General features: G+C 35.4%; 1 protein-coding gene across 1 annotated transcript in view; it reads left to right on the top strand.

Moving 5' to 3' along the window:
• NCKAP5 (NCK associated protein 5) overlaps positions 1-25,647 on the top strand; it is a 1,132,898-nt gene that overhangs the window by 893,884 nt on the left and 213,367 nt on the right. Inside the window, 2 exon segments of the mRNA XM_043991612.1 lie at positions 9,020-9,088; positions 18,483-18,521. Of these exon segments, the coding sequence (XP_043847547.1) occupies positions 9,020-9,088; positions 18,483-18,521 (108 nt within the window).

A 25,647-nucleotide genomic window follows, 5' to 3' on the forward strand; every position in this document is an offset into this window, starting at 1 on the left:
AGATTGCCTAGATGGTAAACAATATTCTATGGACTACCTGAAAACCAAGGGCAAAAAAAGAAGAGCCTAGACATCATATTTCAAGAAATTATGAAGTAAACTACACAAGTATCATAGATCCAGTGGGTAAAATAGAAATTGAAAGAATCCACCAATCACCTTCTGAAAGATATCTCCAAATGAAAACTCCTAGGAATATTACAGCCAAATTTCAGAGTTCCCTGGTCAAGGAGGAAATACTTTAAGCATCCAGAAAGAAACAATTAAAGTATTTTGGAGATACAACCAGGATCACACATGCTTTGGCAGTTTCTACACTACATTATAAGTAATGGAGGGCTTGGAATATGATATTCCAGAAGGCAAAGAAGCTAGGATTTCAACCCAGAATAACCTACCCAATGAAACTGAGTATAATTTTGGGGGGAGAAAGTAGATATTTAAGGAAATAGAGGACTTTCAAAAAAAACCTAATGATGCAGGCTTGTTCGAAACATGATGACATTACCTTAGAACCTGCTCTCCTAATTGATGAGTCACTCAGCCAAGTTCATCATTTCACAAGGGTCCCCATTCATGTTCACTTGATTTCCAGTTTAATTCACTCTCCAGACTCCTCTGTCTCCTCAGCATTAGTCTTGTCCTTATGTGGGTAGCCATCTTCCTTCCCCACACCTTACCCTGCTTTCCATCTCCCCTTTATACTATTTTCCCCACTTAAAATATAAACTATTTGAGAGTAGTGATTGTTTTCTTATTTTAGTATTCACAGAGTTTAACACAGTGCCTGCTACATACTAAGCAATTAACAAATCATTTGTCTGTCTAAATATTTTCAATAGGTAAATCACAATACCTTAAATACCATCGATCCTTAGATGATAGTGAGAGTTGATTTTGTGTTAGTGGCCTAGATTGCTGAGGTCTTTCCCCTCAATCCAACTGAGTCATTTTAATTTCATGTTATCCCATAGCAAGGACTTCTCAGGGTAATTGATAATCCCTGAAAAATAAAGCTTTTCACATTATGGTCCTCTGTAGTAATCCATTCCCAAAACTTGGCATTCCTATTTTGCTGATATGAACCATGTTTTTTTCCTCATGGAATTTGTCATTTCCATCAAGTCCATAGCTATGGCACAGCCCCCTTTTTCAATATGGTAATTGTTCTGTTAAAAGCTCCTGCTTCTCCCTGCTAAGGTGATTACTCCATAGATATAGTCTTCTTACTACCATCCATTGGTGTGGCAATTTATCTTGTCCTCTGGTTGTAGCCCTGTTCATTGGTCTGGAATCTTTTCCACTATCTGGATCACCCATGATTCTACCTGAACACTTGATTTATAACTAAGGAAAAGTCTTAGAATTCCTCTTCTGATCTGGTCAGTGTTTACAGCTCTTTCAGCAGAGTTCATAGTGTTGGCAATAATATTTCAAATGAAGGATTTCTTCCCCTAGAGGCAAAAAAGTTCCTCCTTTTAAAAACTCTCTTGCTGTTAAATGCCAATGTCTCACCCAGAAATGAGGCCTTTATATGCTATTCAAGTAAAAATCATATAGGAGAGCACAGATGTATACCTTTATTAATATGTTTTATATGCAACTACCTACAGATGAAATTTTGTATAGTATTATTTATTTTGGAGTGGAATTTATTAAAAAACTATTCCTTTTTAATTCCATTCAATTTAGCAAGAATTTATCAAGCATTTCCTTTGTGCCAGGAACTGTACCAGGTGCTGGGAATTCAAAGACAAAAAGTGCACTCCACCACACCTTCAAGGAATGTACATTCTACTTAGAGGTATCAACATGTACACGGATAAGTGAAAATAAAATATACCCCAAATAAATGGTACAGCTGTACCATTCTTTGGCCTCAATTGATTATTTTCTTTAAAATTTTATACTTTGTCTGAGATAAAGATTGATTATTATTTTTCCCTTGAAGTATCAGGTAGTTAGTTTGAGGGTTAACAGTTTATTTGACCCGACTGATCCACAAAGCAGAGAAATTAAAAAACTACTTGATCTTTATTTTGCCTCCCCCTTAAACAAGGAAATAAAAGAAATATATTTATATATAAAACTAATAGCTTGCTAATGAATGGGGAAGAGATGTTTCAATATCTCACAAAACCTGAATTATCATTAACACCATAAGAAAACAATTAAATAATGACCAAAACAGAGAGAGACTTTTGCCCTACCATTGTTTTAACTGTAACAACTCTGATATTTTTTGGTTTCCTATCCAAGGGAAAAATTAGCAGTGTAATGGGTTATGGTATGATAGAAATGTTTTTCTATTGTCCACAAGTAGTATGAAACTAATACTCTAGCTTATCTCCTAAAGGGGGCAGACTCTGGAGCACATTCTCTAATGAAGGAAAGCAAGAATAATAATAAATAATTATTCTCTCCCTGAAGCAATTGCAGAAAGAATAAGAAAAATAACCACTATTATATTCCCTCATTAGAAGGAGCATGCCCCAGAGCCTATACCCCTTTTAGAAGATGAACTAGAATTATCACCATTATTAGTGTTCCTGAAAATAATAATAATAATAATAACCGTGACAATGATAATAATGATCATCAAATAATTCTATTTCCCTAGTGGCCCAACCAAAGGATGACAGAATAATTTTTACCACTTACAAAAAGAGGAGTAAACTCCTAGTATTGGTGAATTTCGTGTGTACCTGGGAGATATTAATCAATGTTCTGTCTCTCTATTCTTCATGGATACATATCAAAACATCATAATGTTCGCCCCAAGTACAAGAAAACTTAATAAATTTCACTGATTTTTGAAAATTCAAATAATTGATCAATAAGTGTTTGTTCACTGATTATTATCATTTATTAAAAAAAACTATAAATATTTAAACACATACCATGTGCAAGACACTGTGCTAGGAACCTTAAAGGAAATACATGATTTATTAGATAGTATCTCTGCTTTCAAAGGAATTAGAATGTAATTGACTAACATGAGACTAACACACATGAAATTATTACACACAATTCAGAGTATCTAATGTTTAAAGTTCATGAACCAAAATAGACACTCTTGGGAGTTTAAATGGGAAATATCAATGAGGCCTGACATAGTTGAGGAAGTAAGGAGTAAACATAGAGTAAACAGGATTTGAACTAGATTTTAAATATTTGGTGCTATTTGAGTGAGACCAAACCTTATATTGCAGATTAGAAGAACATTAGTAAAAACAAGTAGAAATGCATAGGTGTAATATGTTCTAAGGTAGTGAGCATACCAACCCAACTAAAATAAAAGGAATGTATTGGAAGTAAAGATGGGCAGGCAGATTAGAAGTAAGTTATGGTGGGTTTAAAAGGCCAAGGAGGTTAGTTAGGCTTAATGTCATAGAAAATAGGAAACTACTAGATGATTTTGAGCAGAAAAGCTTTACTGGTAAAGTAGCTAACCTTAACACAGGGCTCTATACAACAGTAGGTTGAGTCAAAGAATGAATAACTATGAGAAAGATTTTAGCAAACAGATTAAATGTGTAACCAATATTATAAAGGTAATGTTTTGATTCCCAAGAGAAGAATGAGAACTTTCAAACACTTTTTTTTGGGGGGGGGTGAGGCAATTGGGGTTGTAAGTGTCAAGTGTCTGAGACCGAATTTGAACTCAGGTCCTCCTGAATTCAGGGCCAGTGCCCTATCCACTGTGCCACCTAGCTGCCCCCAATTTTCAAGCACTTTAAAAGCAACTGTTTCTATAAATCATATGAACCAAGACCCGCACTGCTTTAGACTGGAGCTTTTGATCCAAATGTTAAATACCTTATCTACCATAATTGTGACTTGTTTTCATTTTTCAAGGGTCTGTGATTTCATGAGTTTGGATATTTGCTTTCCCAGCTTTGATTCCCCCATTCCTTAGTGGTCAGCTTTATAATACATTAAACCCTATCTAAACTTATCTAGACTGATCCTTGGATAATATTTCCCATCCTGGGGCTTGTACTTAAAACCTTTCTATCTAAGTATACAATAACTCAAATGAATGAATGAAAAAAGCATTTATTAAACATTATTATATGCAAAGCCCTGTGCTAAGCACCAGGGATACAAATAGAAAAGTATGACAATCCCTACTCTCAAGGAGCTCACATTCTAATAGGGGAGAAATTGTATATGAAAGATTGCAGGTGAAAGTCAGATGGAAAGGTCACAGGGTTCTTAGGGTCAACAGCAAATCACATGCTAATGGTTCTTTTTAATGTCATTTCAACTAATAAAACCATGTGAGTTTGACAGTCTCAAAGAATTTGGAGACAAACTTTCTTTCATTGGTCTTTCCTAGATGTATCTCTGGAGGTAGCACCTTCAGGGACAATTGCCAGGCTATGTCCCCATAGGAGTTGCTTCCCAATATGATGATGGCAGATATTCTAATGGAAGCATTACTTTTACTAAGGCTCTTAAGTGGGGCAGCTAGGTGGCATAGTGGATAAAGCATGAGCCCTGGATTCAGGAGGACCTGAGTTCAAATCCTACTCAGACACTTGACACTTACTAGCTGTGTGACCCTGGGCAAGTCACTTAACCTTCACTGTCCTGCCCAAAAAAAGGGGGGTATAATAATAGCACCTACCTAGAGGGCAGGTAGGTGGAGCAGTGGATAGAGCAGTGGCCCTGGATTCAGGAGGACCTGAGTTCAAATCTGACCTCAAAACACTGGACACTTACTAGCTGTGTGACTCTGGGCAAGTCACTTAACCCTCATTGCCCTGCAAAAAATAAATAAATAAATAAATAAATAAATAAATAAATAAATAAATAAATAAATAAATACATAAATACATAAATAAATAAATAAATAAATAAATAAGGCTCTTAAGTTCAGGGTCCTGGGCTTTCCCAAATACTACTTCTAGTGTTCAAGAACCCAAGATCCCTTTCGTGCCATAATGAAGTATTTACGTTATCAGAGAATTGTTCAATAGGTTCTCTCATAAAATTTGGTTTCTTAACATTTAAAAAAGTGATCTTTCATACTTTCCTTAATTTTGGTCAATTCAAATTAGTATAGGCTCATATGATATGGTATTTTGATGATGTTAGTTCATTTAAGGATTTCAGAAGAGTTAGCAGGAAACAAATTTAGAGAGGTTTTTCTAGATCAATCACCCAGGACCATATTAGTACTGGAGACCCCATAGGTAGATAGGTTATCATATAATTCTTTATGAAAAAAACACTTAGATACCTTAAATAACAAAATTGAATATAAAGCATCACCAGTACATTAACTTAGAAACTATAATTATATCCTTGAGGATTTACTGATTTTATAAAGTGCTAATTTATAAGTGGAATATTCTAAGGCTAGCTTGTGGTACTTACCCACATTCTCATGTTTTCTTTCTTTTTTTAGGCCTAGCATTCTTAGTTACTGTTGGGAGTACAATGTGGATTTTTAAAATCCCATTTAATTAAAGGAGTTCTCCTTTTTTCCCTCTGTTGCTCCATCTTAGATGTAGGTTAATCCTGAATTCTTAATAAATGCAAATGGGTAAAATAAACTTATGGGTTGAAGATTACATTAATGTGACTAAGATAATTGTTAATATCTTCATTGCCCCTCGGTCATGGTGGATTATCTCAATTAAAGTGGTCTTTGGAACAGAAAATGTTAACCATAAATGTGATCATTGTATCTTTGCCAGTACAGTACAGGTACTTTATTTCCCAGGATTTTATGGATTGACAGAGCAGTAAAAATGAGGCGAGTTTACGTAAACTGTGTAATGGTAGTAATTATCTGAATGGATCGATTGCAGTGTTTTTGCTATGTGATACTGTCAAAAGAAGCCAGATTCAGGCATCCCATATAAATTCCCGTGTCCAGCTTTAATTTCCTTACACATTTTTTTTCTTCAGGCATTTTAAAGAAACAAATATGGTTACTTTTATATTTTCTTTATCTCTTACCATTGTGCTTTGCACTTCATATTTGCTAAAACAAGCCAATACCAGAGGCACAAAATTTCTCAAAGAAAACAAATAAAAAAACTACTTCTTGAAATTTGAGTCCTAGTTCCATACTGTACTACTCTTACCATGTGTTATATATCGATGTTTCTGTGATTTCACAGGAAGGCAATATGGTACAGTGAAGACCGATTCTGGAGTCAGAGGAGCTGTGTTCACATATCACCTTTGATGCTTAATACCTATGTGGCCTTGGGCAAGCCATTTAAAATCTCTTTTCTCCTTTGTATAATGAATGATTTGGAATAGGTGGGCTGTGAGGTCCCTTCAAGTACCAAATCTATGATCCTCCATGGGTACGTCCACCAGGTGATGCTGTATCATACTTCCAAACATTGTATGACCCATGTACATATGATGCTATAAATCTTCCACAGGATTGCCTTCTGATGGGTCCCTCTAGGTCCATTGACATTATGTGGGTTCCAGTGGATAACACAGGATCCCTCAATTGTACCTACATGATAGAACAACCTCCTTTCACAATCATTCCTTATGATATCTTATTACACTGTTTTTCCTATAGTCTCTCCTTGGCAATGTTTCAGCCTATTCACCCCCTACTATGAACATCTCCTTTGTCCTTTGGCTGACCCACAACTTTAAATCTTCTGAGAGTTTGGAACTACATGATTCTTACCCCCAAATTATCAGAATATTGATTTTTTTGAAAGGAGCCTTTAGTTTAGGAAGAATGACTTCTTTAAAAGTAACACACAGCTTCCTAAACGAAATCCATCATACCCTTATCCTTATATTAAATTTTGGATTCAGTACATGGTCTATCCATAGCATACGCATACATACATGCATACACACACACACACACATATATATATATATATATATATATATACATGCATATGATATTTTTATGTCTAATTCTTTACAATGCCGTGGACCACAGCATTCCAGTGCTGTCCAGTGGGTTTTCTTGACAAAGATACTAGATTGGTTTGTCATTTCCTTCTCCCCTAAATATATCATGATCAGTAAAATAAAATTTCTTTATCCACTTTTTTTTCTGTGTGGATCGTATCTACAGTGTTTGAAATGTTGATTCAGTTAGCACATTCCCTATAAGCAGAAATATCTGGAACATCTTGCTATATATAGGTTATCTTCCTTAAATTTGTTCTCTGACATAGATATTCTCCATGACCATAACAAATTCTTTGGGTAAACATGTTTCTACCTGTTTTGTGCCTCACTTAATAGTAATAATCAGAAGGTCACTGAGGAAAGTAATATCTGTTTTTAAATCTGTCAACAAATCCTCTATGATTCTGACAAATATATTTGGAGACATCTTAATGAGAGTACTTTAGGAGAGTATTTTGCTCTAATGAATCAAATACTTTTATAGTAAACAACAAATGCAGCTTTGCTGTCATTGTTGAAGAGTTTATTATTGAAATCTTGAGAGATCTGTCCTATTTTTATTTGTTTGAATTTTCTGTTGCCTAGTTTATCCTTAAATGGTATTTATATATGACTTAATTGGATCTCCTGACAGAATTTTTATGTTTCTTTTCCCCCTACTACTTCTGACTTTTTTATAACATGATACTGCTTATAATTATCTACCATAAGATTTTAATTTATTTTTATTTTGTTTTGTTTTTTTTCTTTTTTTGTGGGGCAGTGAGGGTTAAGTGACTTGTCCAGGGTCACACAGCTAGTAAGTGTCAAGTGTTTTGAGGTAAGATTTGAACTCAGGTAATCCTGAATCCAGGGCCAATACTCTATCCACTGTGCCACCTAGCTGCCCCCATAAGATTTTATAAATGACTTTACATTCTAATCTGTGTTTTCATTGACTAGTAGCTCTCTCCAATTGTTAAGTAAATTTAGTATTTGATAGTTGAGACAATTGTCTTCTTATTACAATAATTAATATAAATAAGTCATACTTGTTTAGGCAATTGTTACAGTCTGTATCAATATCTATACATTTATCTATTTACTATTGGTTAAACAACAATTTATGTAATGGATCAGGCTGGACTTGTCTCAAATGTATTCCTTCTAATTTGGCATTGATTTTTATCTTTCCTTTACCAAATCAATGGTCTTACTAGACATAGACAAAGATTAGAAAATGAATCCTCCCTCTGTATCCAGTCATTCCCTGATAGAATATTATCAATTTAATTTCTGGTGATGTTATACAGTCCTCAATAAGTAATTCTTTCAGATTATATTCATGAAGAAAGCATTTATGAGAAAAGAGTGTGAGACTCCGACATATCTTATAAGACTTTGATCTCTCTTTTGTCTTTAATCCTGTACCATGTCTTCCAATACCTTTTTCTGTCATTATCTTATAATACATGTTTTTGTTGCCTTTAAAAAAAATACAGTAGTAAATAACTATTCTTATCTCCTGGATAAGCTTTTGTAGGAAATGAAAGAAGGCATTACAATTGGGTAAAGGGAATGAATATATTTAAGCATAGATTAACCCTGTTTTTCCTTTGAAACATTTCTGGGTCTAAAAAGTGTCTTTTATTTTTCAAGTTCATATTAGCATTCTCTGTTTGAATTTAAAAGTATGTTTTGATACACTTAGTTACTTGACATTCTTTCCTGGGATTTAAGCTTCAAGTAGTGAACTCTGACAGGTCTTAATGAAGTGGGCTAGGACATTTCTCGTTTTCATGTGTTAGTAAAATAAAATATGAATTGTGATACTTTATGAAAAACAACAATTCTCACCATGATTCATGAATTGATTTTGTACCTGTTCAGAATACCAACTTCTGTGTTTTTCTAAATTGTAATGTAATGTTTTTTTTAACAATTTGATTAGACAGAAGTCATACCAGAGTTATTTATAATAGTATTTATATCAAATGTGTTGTGTGTATTTTTAAAAGATTATTTTGGATCCCGAGGAGATACATTTGGTAAATGTATTGAATAAGTTGTCATATAACACAGCATTTCATTGATTCATTTTTATTATTTTTGTATCTTACTGCAGGCAGAGAATTCAGCACTAGCTTTGGAAAATGAAAATCAGAGGGAGCAGTATGAAAGATGTCTCGATGAGGTAAGGTAGATGGAAAGGTTTCATGATAAGGTGTCTGACAATTTAGGGTTCCCCTAGCCTAGTTTTCCTATTTTTCATGCTTATAAGAGAATAAAGACTTTAAGCATTATCTCTTTTTAATGTCAGGCAGTAAATGTATGGCAATTCAGAAGGGCTGCTTTAATTCAATTTTTCATTTTGAATCTTTTTTGGATGTTGTTTAATATTCTTGCCCTACAATAAGAGGTTTGAGGAATATGCTTCATTATATGATAAATACAAAGTATCTGATAAATATAATCCCAGCCTCAAGGATTTTAAATCTCAATGTGTAAAAACCAAAACCTGAGAACAAATGTTACACTGATCCAGGGCAAATCATGAAAGTTATGAGTGGATTGTATTGCAGAATGGATAAGATTTTTGTGAAAGAAATACCTGGCAGTAAAGAAAAGAGCAGCTAAATTTGAATCTTGGCAAAAGCAGTTAGAAGGGGAATGAATAAAGAAGAAAACGAGAAGTAAGGAGGAAATTTTGAATTTAATGGAAGACAGTCCCTTATGCATAAGAACATTCAATAAATATTTTTTATGATAATGAAGAAATGGAGACAAAGATGTTAAGCATTTCTGAGAGATGTACAGAATTTTGAAGTCTGAATATTGTTCTCCTCTACATCTCAAGAATTCTTATCACATTGTGTCAGTGATCACATGGAAAAAATGATTCTGAACCAAAATAAAGGTGGGTTTCTCATTTATGCAAGAATCTGTATTTTAACACACAACGAAGATTTTATTGATATGCTTTCTATGATTTTATTCATGATTTGAATGGGAATTAATTTTATTAACCAACCACCAAATTTCATGATGTCCAAAGCAGCCTGTTGGTATTTATGTAACAGTCCGCAGATGAGAAAATAAATGCAGAATTCCCAGTTTGCCCGGTGAACCATATGTTTTGGGAAGATCATATTAGGAATCTGAAATGTACTTTGATTTATGTTCCAAACAGTAGTGGAAGATTTGTGCTAAAATAAGTCCACATCATCTTACTAGGTCTGAATCCAGTAACTAATGGCACATTTCTAAAATGGTTGACAAAGGAAAGATTGTGGTCTCCATCCATGGAAGAAATGAGAGCTAATTCACACAAGGTTCCAGCTCATTATCTTTATCTCATTGACACTGTGAACAAGCCACCTGTGCCATGAGCTCCATCTTGATTTTACAAAGACCTAAGATCCCACAATGAATTTCCAAGTTGTTTTCCTTACTATAGAGAAGCTACATTGATAAATATTCTCAAATATATTATATCAAGTACTGTGGCAAAACTGGAGCCCCAAATGTGTGCCCACCCAGGACCTGAAAAATAATTAAAACAACACTTTTTCTAACACTTGTAGTCCAAAGAAGCAGATATATGATGAGGAAAGATAACTCAGATTGCCTTGAAGTCACTGCTGTAGCCCTGACCCCTATAGCCTTGATCAAATGTCCTACTCAAGTTTGGGGCGAGAAAATCAAATGGCTCTCCAGATGATTAAAAGAACCGATATCTCTCATGGCTATTTTCAGTAATAGGTGTGTCAGTCTGACCTTCTGCACACCAATTTCAGCTTATTCTGTATTTTAAAGTTAGCTTTTACATGAATCACAACCATAGAAAAGTAGTTTCTTTGATTTTTCAGTAGCTGACGGTCACAGTTCTCCTGAAATCTACGTACCTTTAAAACCCCATGGCATCTCTTTATAGACATATTTTGAGAAATGTTTTCTAAAAAGGCTACACACTGCCTTCTTTTAACTAGGGTTCCACCTCCTCCATGACATGTGCCCTGCAACTTCTGAACCTCAGGTGAAAGACCATGAATGATGCAAGATAAACCATCATACCTGAAATAAACTTATTACAAGCTCAAGTGATAAAAAAGCATATAAAATTGCCATATTTTAACTGCAAAGAACGTTTTTTGTTGAGAGTAAACTTTTACACACATAACCACTTCTGAATGCAATACGATGTCACTGCCACATTTTGCATTCATGAAAACTGGCCATTGGATTCCCACGCCAATTGTTTTTCAACTAATTACATGAGTTAGACAAATCTATTTACACATATTGTATTAGAACACTATCTGAGGTACAGTTGATTGCAGTAATAATGCCAACTCAAGGCTTTTATACTAATTAAACAAACTAACAAGGTAAGACCACCCATAAGTTATTTGCTTACTAGTAGTTTTTTTTTTTGAATAACATACTCAGGTGGATAAAATGTAAATTTAAAATGAACTTCAATCCCTTTCATAGTGATGATTGTTATTTTCCATAGAATGAAATGCATACTAAAAATCTGAATGGGGGGAGGGATCCACCTGGGATAACATCATTGAAATGCTTTCTGCCAGTTCTAGAAAAAGAATCCGCTTAGTCTAAAGGAAATACACATGCATACACACACACACACACTTCCCTGCTCTGAAAAAAATCAAAGGCAAAACCGAGGATTATCCTTTTATACCTTGGGGGGTTGGAGGTTTACATATTTAATCCTGGTTCATTGGTCTAGGTGTTTGACAGGCAGTTTGTTGGCACAGAATGGAGCAATGTTTATTCATATTATTGCTCTGGCTTCAGTTCCTTTTAAGTCTAGCTTAAATATAAAGAAATTAATGCACAAGTCCCCCCAAATAAAAATAAATAAAAATTAAAACCCTTCAGTATCATTTTAAAGTCTTAGAACTATTGACCTTTTAATATCATTATAAAAGTATCTGCATTAGCTAAAATATGAAGATAAAAGTTTCACCAATTAATATTTTCTACTTTTTCAAACTTTTCAATGCAATTGGCAGCAGAGCATAGAAACCATTTTGAGTTTTCATTTAATTTGTAACTCAGTAATGTCTGAGTCAATGAAGATCTACATCTGAAAAATATACACTACCCTCTCAGAAAAGAAAAGCTAATAATGAATTTCTTCATGTAAATAAAGGCTAGATTGATTTCCTCTCTTGCTCCTCAACCTACCATCACACAAGATGTCACAAAGACAGAGGGAAGTCAAACATTTGGCTTAATGTGAGCATAATTCTTCAAAACAAAAGATCTGACCGAAGATTTCCAAAAATTCAAGGCTAAAGAAAAGCAGAGGTTTGAAATAGGCCAACAAGCCCCGGATTTACCACCTGAGGATAGATTCAGTCCCTGTATGAAATGTCCAGATACAATGAGAAACTGCCTACTTAAATATGGACCCTTGGTATTCATTAATATCCATATATTTGAATGGACAGTTGTCTGAAGAATGACTTCTTAAAATGAAACTTAAAAAACAATAGAGGTCCGTGAATACAAACTCTTCTAAGAAATTTGCAGAAAGTAGAACTCACTGTGATTTCACTTCTGTTTTTTGTATTTTCACTGTCTAGCACAAATGCAAAAGGGCAGTGGGGGGGTGGCATTTGGTAAACACTGGGAATAGAAATGACAAAAAGTAAGTCAGTTCCAATTCTCAAAGAGCTCATATTTTCAAAAAATTACAGCAGATAAAGAAGAGCTATAAAGGGGGAAGTATCCATACAATGTAGATGAGGAGAAAGAGGAAGCATCCACAGAGAGTAATAGCAAGCATGAGTGATGTAAAGCACAGCTGGGGTCCTTCCTAAACTCATGGTTCCTAAGGTGGGAATCATCAATGAGTAGAAAAGAACCCCAGTGATTTTGGACTAATTCCATCTTTCAAGAGTTAGTTTCTAAATTCAGGGATTACAATCTCATTTTTATTCATTAAAATATAATGAAGAAGGCAAAAAATACCATGGAAAAAAGTGATATAACATATTCTGAAGTCAACTTGTTGGTTAATAGATTGATAATGTCTTTTGGGTTATCTATGTTGATGCTTTAGTTTGTTAATACAAATAATTAAAGTGACAACAACAAAAAAAGACTCTCATACATTTCCTAACCTAGGGTCTGTGAACCTTTTTAATGACATTTTTTGATAACTGCATTATAAAATAATTGTTTTCCTTTGTAATTTTGTATTATGCATTTTAAAACATTTACACTATGGGAAGGAGTCCATAGGACTCACCAGACAGCCAAAGTGCACATAACATGAAAAAAGTCTTACTTTAAAGGCTTTTTTTTTTTAATTTTACAATTAAGCTTTATTTTTTCAATGAACAAAAATCAATGTTCTCTTCTTCCTCCCTCCTCCCTATCTCTTTTCTTTGAAAAAGAAAAAACAAAAACCTTGTAACAAATATATGTAGTCAAACAAAATAAATCCCCACTTCAGCCACATCCAAATATATATACATATGTATATTCATACATGCATACATACATACATATATATATATATATATATATATATGTGTGTGTGTGTGTGTGTCTTGATGTACAACCTCATTCCATCACTTCTCTGTCAGTAGTTGCATTTTTATGTTTCATCACGGTTCTTCTGGAATCATGATTGATCATTTCATGGATAGGAATTCTTAAGCTTTCAAAGTTGTTTGTCTTTACAGTGTTGTTGTGGTATGAATTGTTTACCTGATTTTGCTCACTTTACTCTTTATCAATTCATACACATCTTCCTGGCTTTTTCTGAAACTATTCCCTTCACTATTTAAAATGTCCTTTTTCAGTGTTATACCTATAAAAACATTACACAAATTAGTATCATAACCTCAGTTTCACATTATACCTGTGTGCCAGCTTCATGGATTATGCACTATAATTCCATTGAGGAAAAGGAATGTCTTATTTTCATATTTCTATACACAGTGTCATAGCACAAAATTGAAATGAATTGTTTCAGACTAAAGTGGGTGCATCCTTCCTTAATTTCCTTCACCTATCAGTGATTCCAACAGTATTAGAAAAACTGAGTAGTGAACTCTCCGTTTTCAAAAAACTACTTAAAATATAATAAATAATTTCTTATAAGGACTAAAAGAATAGTAATTTAATTAAGCATTTATTTAGGCAAAGTGCTAGGTAAAGACAAAAAATGAAAGAATTCCTAACATCAAAGAGACTTCCTTTTCCTGGGAGAAAATACATATATACAAATATGTAAATAAAAGCTATAGAAAAATATAAAAAATAATTTTAAGATTGTAAGTCTTAAGATCATGAATTCAAATAAAACTTCTCATAGGAGTGATCCTTAAACTGAGTGTAGCTAAGGATCCCAAAGAGCAAAGATGGACAGGGAAGATCATATGCAAAGGCATAGAAGTGGGAGATGGAACTTTATGTAGACCAGCAAGTAGAGAAAGTTTACTAAGAGAAATAATTTTGGTGCTAGTCAACCTGGAAGATACTTCTATTTCTAGGCATTTGGAGAGTGGGAGTCACATGCTAAACCAAAATGAAAGCAAAAGAGGGAAAGAACAGTAAGAGAGGGATCATGGTTTTAAGGCTGGGAGGGATTTCAAAGACCATCTAGTACAAGAGTCCTCAGTTTACAGATGAGGAAACTAAGACCTGGGTAAGTAAAGGGACTACTCAAATGTACTTATGTAGTGTGAGGGGCAGAATGTTTCCCCGGGTACTTTTACTCCAGATTGAGTATTCTTTCCATTGGAACCCACTGCCTCCCCAAGGAGGGGAAAAGAGATAGAAAAGAGAACTGGAGATTGCACACATAGAAGAGAAGGATGGAGGGATCCATACAGAATGGCAGCAGGGATACCAGGAAATCTGCCAAATGGTACAATGGAATGATCACTATATGTGGATTCAGAGGACCTGTGTTTACCACTTCCCTCTGCCACTTATTAGCTGTGTGACGATGGTCACCTCATCTCCTTAGGCCTCAGTTTTATTAGATGACCTCTTAGTCCTTTTCAGTTCTTAATCTATGAAACTATGTAGTATTAGAGGAGTGGAGATGGTTGGGAAGAAGTCCTGAAAAGGAAAAAAAAAAAATGAAAGGTATTTTGGAGCTTGCTCTTAAAGCTTACAACTCCGCTGCTGCTGTGCCTCCTCTTTTAGGTAAAGGGAGTCCCTTCTATTGAAAAGCCCCAGGGATATTTAAAATCGAAGCCTGGGTCTTAGAGGACCAATAGCAGCTTCCTTCAGCAGGTCTCAATTCTCCTGGCATCCCTGGCTGCTGCTGCTGCTGCTTTCCTTTCTTATGAGAGGGAAGCAAGCAGGTGAATCTGGAGTGATTTGTTCTCATTAGCTGGACCTGTAGGTGTGTGTTTCTTTGCAACACAAATGCTGAGGTTTAACACTAAGATGAGAGAAGCAGCTGATTCCAGGGGACTATCTCATATGCCTATTAAAGATTTCCAAGTACGTTCCAAGCACAAGCCCTGAACAACTGTCATTTTGATGCACTGGGGAAGATTCTCTGTTAAGAGCAGTGCACTAAACCCCAAGACAGTCTCCATAGACAATACAGAGGCAAGCAGTTTGTACAATTTGCTCTTCTGCAAAGAACCCGAGTCCTTCTGGGCAAAGTAACCCCATGTCAGTAAGTAAAGAAATAATATATCAGTTGTGGCTTTGTTCAATTTTCAGGTAGAGCAAACAATTGTTTAAAGTACATGCCAGAAGGAACTCTGTCAAATATAGATTCTTGAAAGCCTGCAGGGCAACACACATGAATTGCAAAGATATAACATATTTACTCCTGTGGGTTGTTACAGTTACGAGATTAGTCTGTATCTTCTGGTAAATCATGTATAGAGCTCTTTTATGGGACCACTGTTCCAAGGACTGGTTTAAGTTAGGGCCCGGTTTGGAGGGGGGGTGCAGAATGGATGGTCGGCAGTTTTATGAGAATGTGAATCAAGTCTAAACTTTGGGATTCAATGGAATTGAATTATTTACAAAAATGAATTAGCTTTGGCTCTTTGCTCCCGATTTAGTTCACATGAGCAGTTTAAGTTTGCCAACAATAAAAAAGAGAGGTGAAGTAGATTTTAGTTTTTAGCGGACAGTTTCTTGGGATTTGGTATAGACAGTTACAAGCTAAAGTATCCTCAAGGTGACCCCTTTGGCCAGTTTGAGGGAGCTGGTAGAAGTTTAGTATGTGATTATCCACCTTCTCTAAATAGTACCATAAGGAAAACACACACCTCAAAGAGCATTTTCTGTATGATAGTTCTTGGGCATATCTTTTTAATTATGGTTGTGCTGAGAAACAGTTAAGATGTTTTTAAAAATTAAATGCATATCACTTGCCAGGTTCACTGTGAACATTTATTTCTTTCTCAATGTCAAAAATGTAAATACTGAAAGACTGCTGGTAGAAAGAAAAATCCCTGTGGTGTATACAGTTCAACTGATCAATGATATGTAATCTGATTCTAGTCAATTATAGCGTGTGGTATGGATGCCCTCCAACCACATTTTGATGACAGTCCGTATTTTAATTTTCTGTGGTACTTAATGGTAGCTGGCTGTCATTATAGATGTACTATTTTGTCAATACTGAGTCAAGAAACAATTAAGCTCCATGAAAACACTCTGACTGTAATCTGTTCCACTGTATTAGACAAGGAGACAAACACAAACATCTTAGGATCTTTCTCTCTCTTTCTCTCTCTCTCTCTCTCTCTCTCTCTCTCTCTCTCTCTCACACACACACACACACACACACACACACACACACACACACGCACACGCACACGCACATGCACACGCACACACAAATTAACCAGAGAAAAAGATAGATAAGGGAAAATGAAAAAGTTTACTTACTTTACTTAACCTCAACTCTTTTTTTTTTTAAGTGAGGCAATTGGGGTTAAGTGACTTGCCCAGGGTCACACAGCTAGTAAGTGTTAAGTGTCTGAGGCCGGATTTGAACTCAGGTACTCCTGACTCCAGGGCTGGTGCTCTATCCACTGCACCATCTAGCTGCCCCTAACTTCAACTCTTAATGGAATGTGGGAAATGATGACATGATTATGGCAAAGAAGGAAAAGCAGAAATTTCTGTCAATTAGGATACTTGGATAGCATGGATATATCATGTTTCACTAGTTTTGAATCTTGTCTTGGGTATCAGCAGCTTGTTTCCTACATAGGTCAAGAAGTTTCCCCAAACCAACCTCCCTGGAATTTCATTTTATCGATTGTGATAATGGTGATGCTCAAGGGTTATTGTGGAACTAGAATTAATGATTCTTTGCAAAAGAATCTTGAGATCTTTAGATGAAAGGGGGAAAAGCATCAGTTCCAAGACAGGTAGGAATATTGGACATTTTATTTTGGGAAATGTGTTCACAAATGGAAAAAATCGCAAATCCCTGAAATATCCCTCAGTATTATAAGCATTTTATAGCTTGTCTTGACCAGCATATCAAGCAATATTGCTGCCAACTCTCCTGCAACTATCAAAGGGGAGAAAAGCCAGGAGAACTCAAGACTCCAGAGGAATCATAGCTTCACATTAGCTTCTGACATCCTCCTCTACCCTTTATACATGCCATGGACATGTTTTGATACACTGTTGTTCCGTCTCCTTTCAGTTTCCCCCAAACTTCATGCAGTACAGGTGATTCTAGCTGTGAAATAAACACTCCTGCAGCCATGAGAAAGGAAGGTGCAAAGCCATGGGAATAAGCAGTATAGAGCCTGTGAACTGATAATCATGAGCTACCTTGGCACTGCATCATTTTGTAGACTGTCTAGTGTTTTACCTATGAAAGGAAATCATTTTTCCTAATAAGGAAATATGAAAGCTAAGGTAGGGATGATCTTGCTTGTCCAGTTTAGTTAATTAGTATCATGGTTACTTTTAAAAACAGCAAAATATTAGCAAGAAGGATGGGTTGACTCTTTATTTAAAAGAATGAGGCAGTAACCCCATATTGTAAAGGAAAGCAAGCTTGGAAGACTACAGAATCCTGATCAATGAAGGCAATGAATAATCTTACTTCCAGAGGACTGACAGTGAAAAATCCCTGCTTTACCTAACTTCTTAAGTAGGGAACTGCAGGTTAATAGTGAGACATATGTATCAAATATGGGCAAAGTGTTGGTTTTGCTTATTACCTATATTTCTCTGTAACAGAGAAGAGTACGTAGGGAAATGACAACATTGCATTTTTCAAAGAATCAATAAAACAAAGCTAATACAGAAATGTTTTGCATGACTTCACAAGTATTTTGACTATCAAAATGTTTGTCTTTTCAAGAGGTGGGGGAGGGGCAGCAGGGAGGGAGAGCACAGGGAACTCAAAAAAAATTTTTTAATTTAAAAATTTAAAAAAGAACCAGTGAAGCAGTTGATTTTTTTTTAAGTGAGATACTCTATAGAGGAAATGATCAAATGAAGAATATAGCTTCTAGCAATAAACTGGTATTGTGTTACTGATAAACAAACCCATTAAGCTTTTCTTATAAACTGTGTTTTCTTTTGACTTCTTAAAGGTGGCCAACCAGGTTGTTCAAGCTCTTCTCACTCAAAAGGTAAGGTCCTTTCTAGCTGTGCACATTTGGATGTGGCTCATATTAGCGCCTTGCAATTCAATTTGTCAAAAAGGCCCTCTTGATGGATAGATATAATACTTTCTAATCGATTCACTCAGATCACAGCAGTGAATGTTTCAGGTGGCATATGAAGTCCTGTTCGTGAATCTGTAGAGTTGGAAAGTTTAATGTCTTGGTAAAGTGGCAGAAAGCTTTGTGGAAATTAAAGATTTCCATCTACTCAGATAAAAAGAAAATCTATCATTACCATTGTCTAGTTTATGTTAAATAAAGTGGTAATCACTTTCCAGTACCTGCCAAATGCATGTACATTTCCCAGAAATCAAGAAAGTCCCATTATTATTTTGCTCATTGATCATTTCAACAGAAGCCATGAATTGAGCATTAAAGAACTATGCTTTTATATCCTTGTCGTTCCTCCTCTTGTCTTCTCTTGAATGTTTTGAGAACTAGTAGCTTTAGAACAATTTAAGAATATGATTACTGGCTAGACAAGTATGAGTAACTGTTTGCCCAGGTTAGACCTATTTGGAAATGTTTCCTGAACATTTTCTTTCTTTATGAAACAAAATTCCAGGGGCTTCAGGTTTATTTTGTTGTTGCTTTTGTTTATAATATCTCTTTGAAATAGAACTCATCTGAGGAAAAACAATGTGCCCCTCCATATGTCATGAATAGTATGGAACAGAGTATGGGTGGGTAATAACATATTCAATCATACCATTTTATTTATTTATTTAGTGAGGAAATGGGGGTTAAGTGACTTGCCCAGAGTCACACAGTTAGTAAGTGTTAAGTGTCTGAGGCCAGCTTTGAACTTGGGTCCTCCTGAATCCAGGGCTGGTACTTTATCCACTGGGGCACCTAGCTGCTCCCAATCATACCATTTTGATCCACATTTTCAAAGTGTATATTATTATAGTTTGGCTGGACTGGTCAGTGGCTCTTTCTCAATTACAAACACTTTGATAGATTATATTTTTATTTTATAATATAAAACCATATTTGCTAGAATTTCTCAAATAGTACTTTTGTCAAAACACTGTCTGTTTCCACAACTGATCAAAAAGCTTCATTTTAATAATGCAAATGGATCTGAGAGCACTTATGAGAATAACTTCTTTGAGGTGATCTGATTTCTCCACTATTTTCTCCTTACTATTCAAAACTATCTTTTCCTTTTATTTTGCAACCCAAGTCAGTATTCTATGCTTAAGTGTTGGAAGACTTCTCATTCCTGATGCTTTTAATGTCACCTCAGGAGAGAGATAAGTAGACAGTCTGATATAATAAGAAAGGGTGAGGGACCTTCAGGTCAGCCACAAAAAAAAAAAAAAAAAAAAAGGGGAGCTACACAAATCCAACTACTAATTAGTAAATAGATAAATCTACTCCTATACAGTTAAGCAGGAAGACATGCTGCTGTGAGATAACATACCTCAGGGATATTTTGAAGCATGAATAGATGCTGAGTGCCTTCAGCAGGATGATATTCTATGGAACCATAAGCCTTCTTGATTTCAATTGAGACAATAAAATTGCCCCAAAAAAGGTCTAAAATTTCTTTTTAATTAAGTATATAAGAAATAAAATGAACCCCCAACATATCTCAATGAAACAAGTTCCATAGAGGGTCTTCGAAGAGAAAAATAACTTGAATAATTTATCCAAGTTGCAAAAATCTTTGTGGTGAAATTTTGATTGTAATTTTAGAGCATCTTTTAAAGCATGTACACAGATTCACTGACCAGCTTTTAAATGCACCTCCTTCCCCCAACAAAGACTTCCTTATTATTTTTTTACATATCACTAATCAAGTCCTCTAAGTATTTACAGTAAAAATCATTTTTTTTCCAATAGAGATTTGGGGGAAATTAAAATTTTTCAGAAACCTTTCAGTTTTTCTTTGATTTTGAAAATAATTTATCCAGTCTTCAAATGTAATAATCTTGATTCTCTTCACCATCCTGGCTATGTTCTTCTGAGTGGTTGCTTTCCTCCTAACAATATTCCTGCAAAAACAAACAAATAAAATATAGAAGGGACTTTTGAGGTTATCATACCCAGCATCCTCACTGTACAAGTGAGGAAACTGAGACCAGACAACTTAAGTATCTTATCCAATGTAACAAAGGTAGTAAGTGACAGAACTAAGATTAAATCTAAGTCCTATCTCTCTCCAAATCCAGCACTCTTTTTATTGTGCAGAATCTCAGAATATAGTTTTATAGAAAGAATTCCTGCCCCGAGGCTCCTGCTATCCTGTTTGGTGATTACCACCAATCCCACTTCATTTATTTTACCCACTTCATCTATGGCTCCATTCGTGTTTTACTCAACTCTCTCGTCACAGCCATGCTTCCAGGACCAGAAACCTATTCCCCATACTCCTCTTCTACCTCTACTTCCCAATTCTGGAATCATAAGCAAATCAATTCTGTCATTGCTCCTAAAAGGCTATACCAAGCTATTTTCTCCTGGCTCCACTCAAAACCTATAACTTTCTACTCCAAAATATTATTTCCTCATTATGACTCTTCTATACATATTTTTTCCCCTCTAAGAATATAAAATCCCTGAAGACAGGGTCTATTTTTGGTTTCGGATTTGTATCTTCCCTGTTTAACACAGGGTTTGGCTTACAAATAATAAGCTTTGGGGGCAGCTAGGTGGTGCAGTGGATAAAGCATGACTCTAGATTCAGGAGGACCTGAGTTCAAATCTGGACTCTGACACTTGACACTTACTAGCTGTGTGACCCTGGGCAAGTCACTTAACCCTCATTGCCCCACAATAATAATAATAATAATAATAATAATAATAATAATAATAGCCTTAATGAATTATTTTCCATTTATTCATTCATTATAATAAAGGTTAACTTGCTCAAACTTTTGCCTGTGTTAAAAACCATCCCCATACCATTCCAGACAAATAAGAATGAAACCTGGTATTAAAGCTCACAAAGAATTAAGTTCCATGCAATCTCTCTGTCATTCAATGTCAGTTGAGTTTTCCTTATCACTCATTCAAATCACCCCTGCTGCTGCTTATATCACTGTCCTCTTATTCTGACTTAAAGAAGCAGAGAAAGTTGGCCACCATTCCCTTCAAAGTAAACATAGTAGTATGCAAAGAATAAAAAAAGAAATGCTGGAATATCTAGTCTGTTACTCTTTTGTAGCCAGTTATAATCCATTTTTATTACAAGTCTTAATAATTCCTAACATTTATATAGTATTTTAAATGTACAGAGCACTTTACCAAATTTTCTTACTTGGTCCTCATAACCATGTGAGTTAAGGAGGACTGGGCATATGATTTCATAGGGATAAGGAACTCTTTTAAAAGCAATTGTATTTTTAATTCATGGACTAAAACAAGCATTTCCATAACACAATAAAAGATGATTACCTATGAAACAGCAAATCTGTTATGCACAATTTGGCATTCCTTTCAAATATACCATGGGGGGCAGCTAGGTGGCGCAGTGGATAGAGCACAGGCCCTGGAGTCAGGAGTACCTGAGTTCAAATCCGGCCTCAGACACTTAACACTTACTAGCTGTGTGACCCTGGGCAAGTCACTTAACCCTAATTGCCTCACTAAAAAAACAAAACAAAACAAAAAACCCCAAATATACCATGGAATAATCATGTAATTTTTTTTCTTTCCTCCCCCCAAAAAATACCAAAAATTAAAATTTGCTTCATTAGAAAAAAAATAATAAAAAAATTAATTTGTAAAAACAAAAAGTCCAGACTATTAAAGAAAACAATGGGTAAATGTAAAGGAAGGCATTTTAGTAGTACCAGATCTTAAACTATATCCTAAGGCAGTAATTATCAAAAGTATTTGAAATAAGGAACTCTTGGGAGAGAGAATTCCCTCTCTCAATGCAGGTCAATACAATGCATGGTGGTGCTTGTAGAGAAATGACTGAGAGATCAAGTGCTTTGGCCAATGTCACAGAAATAGTAAGGTAAGTGTTAGAATTATCCCTATTTTACAGATAAGGATAATAATAGTATTTGCCTTACTATCTGATTGATCCTGGACAAAGCACTTGATCTTCTCATCAATTCCCTAAGATTACCATAGATTAATTTCATTAACCCAGAAGTAAAGGGCTTTGCCCTAGGTCACACAGCTTGTGTCAGAGGCGGGATTTAACATCCCCTCCACTTAGACCTTTCAGATTCTAAAGGCAAATACCCTTTCCATTATGCTACACTGTCTACTATTAACCACAGAATTAAAAGAATCATCATCATCAATAACAACAACAACACAAGGAAGCAACACTTTTACACCTATAAAAGCTATTTTAAAAAATGGCTTCCACTTGCTTGCCAGTAACTGAAAGTGCAGTGGAAGAATTCTAGAATCTTTCTTTCCCATACTGTACAATTTGTTGAATGATATACTTATGAGCTGATGGGGATACATTTGGTCAGGGTTGCAAGTGTTAATATTTTTCCCCAATTATTGTATTTCTACCATATCCTAAGTAGTAGTAATGGTCATTTAAATTCTGACACTTATAGAAAACTCTCTTTAGAGCACATTGATTTTTGTTTTCTTTTGAAGAACATACCGAAGTTGCTCTTCATTGTTTTGCTGCTGAAATCATTGATACCAATATTATTTACAATTCATTTTCCCCTGCTCAAATTGTCTCATGAACATATTTGCATCAGCTTGTTCACCTGAAAATGTAAATTATCATATTTTTCTCTTCTTGCAGGAACTATTCATGTTTATTTAACTCACAGTCAATTATTATTAATTACTTAATTGGAGTAATGAAAACAATTAGCTTTCTGGAGCAGAGTGTATTATATACATGCTAAAAACAACAATCAGTCTAAATAAGTCATGCAGGGTATATAACCAGGCAGTGGTTGATTTTTGAAGTCAAGCAGATGCAGGATTTTAATTGGCTCCCTAATTGTCCCCACTAAATTGTCTTGGGCACACAGGGAGGGCTCTTGATTTCCTTTTTTTCCTGATCATCTGCTTATTTGTCCCACTTTGGATCTAACAGCTCTGTATTTCAAATCTGCCTTTGTTAGAGTCAATAAGCTTGGAATATATCGTATGCATACTCTTTCCTTGTTTAGCTAAATGATGAGTGAGCTGTACAATGCATGAGGACTTGTTCCTGTTTCTTTGCTCCCTTTAAATGAAATGCATTGTGAGTTGAATGATGATGAAGGTTGCTGAAGGAGACAATAAATCTCCATGCTCCCATGAAGGCTGGCTGGAACACCCACCTATCTATAGAGTATCTGAAACCTGGTTCTAAGCCCCCCCCCACTCCACTTAGACCCCTTTTCTTCTTCTTCTTCTTCTTCTTCTTCTTCTTCTTCTTCTTCTTCTTCTTCTTCTTCTTCTTTCTTCTTCTTCTTCTTCTTCTTCTTCTTCTTCTTCTTCTTCTTCTTCTTCTTCTTCTTCTTCTTCTTCTTCTTCTTCTTCTTCTTCTTCTTCTTCGGCATTTGGGGATAAGTGACTTGCCCAGGGTCACACAATTAGTGTCAAGTGTCTGAGGCCAGATTTGAACTCAGGTCCTTCTGAATCCAGGGCCAGTGCTCTATCCACTGCACCACCTAGCTGCCCTAACCCCTTTTCTTCTTTAGTGTCTTATTCTTTTGCTGAGATTACTATACTTTCAAGGGTATCAGAGTAAAGAACTGTACTACCTGACTTTAAATAATACTAAGTTGAGCAGTCAATCTTTTTATATCCCAGTATTCAGGTCTTGAACAATAGTAATGGCTATCCACTGCAACTCTAATTATAACGCCGCTCACTAAAATTCATCATCATCGCCATCATCATTCACATCAGCTTCATCCAAAAAAAAAAAATTAGGTAGCTATTATGTATAAAGAAGGCCAGCTGTGGAATAAGGAGTCCTAGGTTAGAGGTCCTGCCTCTGACATAGATAGAGCCATAGGCAATTCATTTAATGCCTCTGCATCCCAGGCAACTTTTCACAGGACATTAGCCATTGCCAGTGATAATCTGGTAAATATCTAACATCTAGCTCTCCAAGGGGAAGGGGGTTCTGATGTGGAGGGCAATACTCACAATAAACTCTTTAGTTTAATCTGCATGATAAACATTTTGTCCCTTACTTTCTTAAGTCTAGACAATCAATAAGAACAACAGCAGCAACAACAAATAAATAAATAAATCTAGCCCTTGATGTGTAGCATTTGCTGACCTCCAAGATGTAAATATCACATGGAAAATTTAAGAATGATCTTTATCTAACTGGTTCAGATGGATTCTAAGAAACCTTGACTGTAGCTGATATGCATTTGAATACAGGATTTCCACATCAAGCTTTATCAACTGATGAAATCATAGGTCTGTCTGAACCATCACACCCTCTCCCTCCCCCTAAAAACTAGTAAGGCATTCTGTGTTTTGCATTACAAACTCTTTTTGGAATTTACAATCTAATGGGGAAGACATTACAAATGTAAAACAAATTAGCATATACTGAGTAGCAAATTAGCAGAACAGTTCTATTAAAGGAATTCCAAGGTGACATTGTTACTGTAGGGTTAGGGAAAACTACATAGAGAATATCTGATTTGAACTTGAATTTGAAGGAAAGGAAGAATTTACCCAAAGGAAGAGGGAAAGAGAGTCAACTTATCAATAAATATTTATTAAACACCTACTATGTGTCAAGCACCATGTTAAACCCATGGGATTCAAAGAAATGTAAAAGACAATCCCTTCTCTCAAGGAATCTTATGGCAAAAAAACCCCAAACAACAACAACAACAAAAAAAAAACATGCAGACAACTATGTACATAATTGAAATAATCAACAGAAGGAAGGCATTAGAATAAAGGAAGATCAAGAAAGGCTTCCTGTAGAAGGTAGTATTTTAGCTTTGATTTGAAGGAAGCCCAAAAGGTGGAGATTAGGAGGGAGAGCATTGGAGTTATTGGGGGATAGCCATTGAAAGTGCCTGGTGGGGGCAGCTAGGTGTCAAAAGCACTGGCCCTGGATTCAGGAGGGCCTGAGTTCAAATCTGACTTGACACTTACTAGCTGTGTGACCCTGAGCAAGTCACTTAACCCT

This window comes from Dromiciops gliroides, chromosome 3, assembly GCF_019393635.1.
Source record: "Dromiciops gliroides isolate mDroGli1 chromosome 3, mDroGli1.pri, whole genome shotgun sequence".
Taxonomy (NCBI): domain Eukaryota; kingdom Metazoa; phylum Chordata; class Mammalia; order Microbiotheria; family Microbiotheriidae; genus Dromiciops; species Dromiciops gliroides.